Source organism: Xenopus laevis, chromosome 4L, assembly GCF_017654675.1.
Source record: "Xenopus laevis strain J_2021 chromosome 4L, Xenopus_laevis_v10.1, whole genome shotgun sequence".
NCBI lineage: Eukaryota > Metazoa > Chordata > Amphibia > Anura > Pipidae > Xenopus > Xenopus laevis.
Window position 1 is genome coordinate 55,334,272 of NC_054377.1, and position 6,000 is coordinate 55,340,271.

Consider the following 6,000-nt stretch of genomic DNA (forward strand, 5'->3'; position numbering starts at 1 on the left):
TCTTACCTCTACCCAGGGATGTGTCTGTCTCCAAGTTCTTATGTATGAAAAAGCTGTACCTGTCCTTGGAAAACCCCATTCGACACTGTGTCCATTCTGCCAGTCCTCCCTGTACCTGCCATAGCGAAATGCCAGCCATTTGAATAGTGTTCATCAAAAATACCAAATCAAAATCTTATACATTTACAGCTGTTCTGTTATACCTCTGAAATAATGTGCCAATGCCCTATAATATATCTCCTCATTAGGACAGCACCCTGCTGATGACGTGTTACCTGGGTGCAAGGTAAAAATTGTAGATACTCAAAGGAAGACCAGCAACACCAGGATTTCAGTGTAACAAAGCAAAGTGTATTCAAATATACATGAAAAGCCGACGTGACGTTTCGGTCCACGCAGGGACCTTCCTCATGGCAACCATGCTCATAATCCACATTCCCATAAATACCCAAGAAAAGGAAGTGACATCAATAGCAATTAGTGACTGCTGTGCATCTTCAAAAAAATTTTTTAAGATCAATGATAAAAGGTGATCTTTAAAACAGCCCGGCAAATGCCAATAGTGTATTCAAAATGTTACTTAGTGAAATATCATGTGTACCAAATATTTCATATAAATGCATAAAACATTAAATATGTGCATGAACTATATGTTCATTAAAATTATATCTGTGTTTAGAAGGTAACGAAGTGTCAGAATATTCAATGTGTAATGGCTAAAAGTTATATGCTTAAAAACAATTACATATGCCTCTGACAGTATATGAGCACCGTTAAAGTTAAATACTATTCATACAATCAAATAAAGAAGAAAAGATCGTGGGAACTATTCCCATTCTATTCATTTACTTATGGGGGCTCTAATCTAAATCTAATTTTTTGCCTCGGATTTAGATTAGAGCCCCCATAAGTAAATGAATAGAATGGGAATAGTTCCCACGATCTTTTCTTCTTTATTTGATTGTATGAATAGTATTTAACTTTAACGGTGCTCATATACTGTCAGAGGCATATGTAATTGTTTTTAAGCATATAACTTTTAGCCATTACACATTGAATATTCTGACACTTCGTTACCTTCTAAACACAGATATAATTTTAATGAACATATAGTTCATGCACATATTTAATGTTTTATGCATTTATATGAAATATTTGGTACACATGATATTTCACTAAGTAACATTTTGAATACACTATTGGCATTTGCCGGGCTGTTTTAAAGATCACCTTTTATCATTGATCTTAAAAAATTTTTTTGAAGATGCACAGCAGTCACTAATTGCTATTGATGTCACTTCCTTTTCTTGGGTATTTATGGGAATGTGGATTATGAGCATGGTTGCCATGAGGAAGGTCCCTGCGTGGACCGAAACGTCACGTCGGCTTTTCATGTATATTTGAATACACTTTGCTTTGTTACACTGAAATCCTGGTGTTGCTGGTCTTCCTTTGAGTATATATATATATATATATATATATATATGTCCAAGGTACCTGCACTCCAACCACTTAGAAGCTTTCACGGGTGCTTGGTCAAAGTAATGTTGTATAGTCATCAAAGGATGGACCAGCACTCCAGTTCAAATAAATAATCGTGCTTTTATTTAAATATCACCGTGCGTCCACCGTCCAGGACGCACGGTGATATTTAAATAAAAGCACAATTATTTATTTGAACTGGAGTGCTGGTCCATCCTTTGATGACTATATATATATATATATATATATATATAGAGGTAACAAGAAGAGCCCGCACACACAGGACTTGAGTGAAGCAAAAAATTAATCGTTTATTCAACGTCCTGTATATTTCGGATACAATAAACCTGCTATCGTTTATTCTTCATTGTTGTTCCTAATTATTTAACTCGGAGTGCTGTCACTATTGGATCGATACTATATATATATATATATATATATATATATATATATATATATATATATATATATGTGCTGTTTAAAGTGTCAGTGCTATATACATTAATGAATAATAATAAAAGTACTAGCAGACAGGTCAAACACAAGCTTAGTAAAAAGAGAGCAAAGGGGTGATAAATTTAGTGTAAGAACACACTTGAATGTTTAATTGGCGCAACTTAAGCAAAAAAGCACAAGGAGGCATTTTTGTGCAATTACCACTGTAATTCACTCTAATACAAAGGTATTTTCGGATGTTTTGTCGCCTGCACTGGAGGTGATTTATGCTTGGGAAAAAGTAGAAAGCACATGGCTATGTAATTTGAGATTGCCTATTGAAGATCTATTAACAGCAGGTATACGTTTTATCTGTAGGGTGTATGGACACTGTGACAAAGCAGAAAGATATTTACCTGCCTAAAAAGTGAAAGAGATAGAACCTTGGGTAGGCAGTTAGGAAATACAGGAATGATCTAATATTAAGACATACAGGAATGAGCTAATATTATAATCAGAATTCCCCCAGTAATTACAGGGTCCCCTCTCTCTATTGCTCTATAGTTGTTCTGGACAAAAGGAGACCATTTAGTTGTAGGTATAAAAGTTCCGATTATTTGGTTTCTGAAAACAGCTTCATGAAGTTTTATAACCCAAATAGGAAAATAATTGGGTTTAATAAAAGCTTAGGTGGTGTAAAATATCCATAGGAAAGTTATTCATTCACTCACCTGAATGAGTATCAGCAGCACCACAGCACCAAGTGACCAGGGCCTCTTTAACCCCATTGGGGACTTTTGGAAGTATCGAGGGATCAGGAATGTATAGTTTTCTTCTAGTTTGCTCAGTTCTTTGAGTGCTGCACAGAACTGTACTTCCCTTCTCTGAGATGCTCCCCTCTACTCAATGTCTCTGCCTGTTACTGTGCTGTAAAGGGGAGTGGCCATACAGGTGTGCCGGAGCTCATTGGTCAGTGTATGCTGTATTGTAGCAAGTTCTCCTGTCTGGAAAAAAGTATCGGGAAATGAGTGTGTAGCAGTGCAGTAGTGACACGGCGAGTCTCACATGTATTACTGATAAAGTGAAACCAATGGAGAAACGAGGCACCTTCTCTTCATGACGTAATTTTTTGCATAAATTACTGTATATCAATCAAGGTAAAATGCTTTCGTGGGCCCTGAAGCTTGCCATCTAATAGTTATTGTGTAGGCTAACAAAATAACATCGCTTAAAGCTCGCTCACAAATGTGATGAAAGATAGATATTTAAATACTATCTTTATATTGATCTATGTGATATCTATCATCTCATCTATCTATCTCTATTATATAGCATCTATCTACCTATTGGACTGAGAATTAAAATAGGCCCTGCCATTTCAGGTCTTTCTGTCTATCTATCTCTCTTTCTATCTATCTATCTATCTATCTATCTATCTATCTATCTATCTATCTATCTATCTATTTATCATCTATCTATCTATCTATCTATCATCTATCTATCTATCTATCTATCTATCTATCTATCATCTATCTATCTATCTATCTATCTATCATCTATCTATCTATCCCTCTATCTATCTATCTATCTATCTATCTATCTATCTATCTATCATCTATCTATCTATCTATCTATCTATCTATCTATCTATCTACCTATCTATCATCTATCTATCTCTCTATCTCGCTATCTCTCTTTCTATGTTCTCTATCTATCTATCTATCTATCTATCTCTATCTCTCTTTCTATCTTCTCTCTCTCTCTCTCTCTCTCTCTCTCTCTCTCTCTATCTCTCTTTCTATCGTCTATCTATCTATCTATCTATCTATCTATCTATCTATCTATCTATCTTTTGTCTATCTATTATCTATCTATCTATCTATCTATCTATCTATCTATCTATCTATCTATCTATCTATCTATCTATCTATCCAGGGCCGGATTTACATAGTGGGCTCCTAGGCCCACTGCCGTTTGTCGCCCCTGTCCCCTCCCCTTTATTCGTGCAAATTTTCATAATCTGAACCAGAGCAATGGGGATTTAAAAAATGATTGTATCTCCAGCGCATCCCCAGTGTTTTTGAACCAATGTGGGTGTGGTTGGGCAGCATGCCACCCCTCTAAAATCCTGCTGCCCTAGGCCCGGGCCTAGGTGGCCTTTCCACAAATCCGGGCCTGTATCTATCTATCTATCTATCTATCTATCTACCTAATCTATCGATTTATCATCTTGATCTATCGATTTATCATCTCTATCTATCTATCACCTATCTAGGGTCAGATTGGTCCTGCCCTTGGGGCTCCTGCCCGCCCGCCGCCCAGGCCGCTCTCTTCCCATCCCAATTGGGCGCTTCATACTAGCCACAACCATTTGAATATAATGTACAGCAATGTCATATGCACAGTGTAGGCTGGCAGACTGGGGTGGGGGGCCCCTGAGGTGGCAGCCCCAGTGGGCCCTGGACGTCCCAGTTCGACACTGCATCTATCAATAAGGAATAGTTTACAAAGACTTAGGACAGATATGATGACTACACTGGCACATTTCATCTGTCACATTTTGCTGTGGAAATGTGTGAGTATGCATTTTGCCACCATTCCATTCCGTTCTATGTGCACAGGCCAGGGTAATTCTGAATTGCATTGCCTTAATGTTACTTTGTGAAGCAGAATAGGGACAGGATGCATTTCTGCTCAAGAATGATTTTTATTAAGTCTTAAATTGTGAAAAATATATAATTACTTTATTAGCAAAAACAATGTCATGTTCAGAATTCAGTATGTGACAGAATATGTGTTAATAAATGTGTTATCTGAACAAACATATAAGAAAGCTCATTCAATTGAAGCAACAAAGAGTAGCTTACCTTGCAATATACTTGTAGTTTGATGTAGACAGTGATATTCTGAGACAATTTGTAATTGGTCCTCATGTTTATTTTTTGTAATTTTTTAATTATTTAGCTTTTTGTTTAGCAGCTCTCTCATTTCAAATTTCATCAGCTATCTGATTGCTAAGGTCCAATTTAACCTATCAACCAAGTTGTTTGAATGAAATAGTGAAGATGCTTAAGGGGAGAAATATTTTTTTAAAATTTTAATTATTTATTTAAAATGGAGTCTATGGGACACATCCTTCCTGTAATTTTTGGAGCTTTCTGGATAATGGGTTTTCGGATAACGGATCCCATACCTGTTATAAAAGTCTCCCATGTTGCCAATTTCTTTTAAGTACTGTGCCTATATTGTTCCTTAGCTAGAAAGGGGGAGGCCATGGGACAAATTTGATGGCCATTGGCTAATGTGGAAGGCAAGGGGAGAATAAAAATGATGATTTCATTTTTATGGCACAACAGGACTATTTATTTATTTTGCAAAGCGGACCGTATGGTGAAATTCTAGTGCAGGTTCATGAAAAATGTTGCCACTAGTGAAACAATGTGTTTCCCAGTGAAACCTTTGGGGGTGAAATTGTTCACTCATCCGTAATACGAGAGTCTAAAGGTGGTGGTGCATCACCCTGCGATAAATCTTCGCTACTGTGAGTGACTAATCTCCCAGAAATGCCTTCTTAATGGCAAGAATGTGAATCGCCAGCGGTATGGCATACGAATCGTTTTGGTTTTCCGAAGTTGCCCGAAGAAAACTTCGCAGAGCCGGGCCAAGTCGTGCAGGCGCCCTAGGCAGCTGGTCTGGTCTGTTTGCACGGATGCACACAAGCTAGATGTTCGCGTGTGTACAAATAGGCGATTATGCACATGTGCGAAAAGACACTTCTGCGCATGCGTGAAAAGATGCTTCAGCGCATGTGTGAAAAGACGCTTCAGTGCATGCGCAAATAGATGCTCGTACGCATGCGCCCTCGCACAGATGGGAAGTGGGCGGTCACCACAGACGGGACCGGATTAGGGGTAGGAGTAAGTACGTGCCTGGCGCCCCTCCACTTTTGCGCCCTAGGCACGTGCCTGCTCTGCCTACCCCTAGTTCCGTCCCTGAAACTTTGGGCATCTTCGGAAAACAGAAGTGACGATTATGCCAGCCTGCTGGCGAATGACATTCTTGCCAGTGGGAAGGCATTTCAGG

The 6,000-nt window shown here is 38.2% G+C and overlaps 1 protein-coding gene across 1 annotated transcript in view; it reads right to left on the reverse strand.

Annotated features, from left to right (window-relative positions):
• Positions 1–2,920, reverse strand: part of cdh1.L (cadherin 1, type 1 L homeolog) — a 43,089-nt gene extending 40,169 nt beyond the window's left edge. The window contains exons 1-2 of the mRNA XM_018257950.2: positions 2,649–2,920; positions 7–115 (exon numbers count right to left, since the gene is read on the reverse strand). Coding sequence (XP_018113439.1) covers positions 7–115; positions 2,649–2,705 — 166 coding nt within the window. The 5' untranslated portion in view covers positions 2,706–2,920. The remainder of the gene's footprint in view (positions 1–6; positions 116–2,648) is intronic.
• Between the last annotated feature and the right edge of the window lie 3,080 nt (positions 2,921–6,000).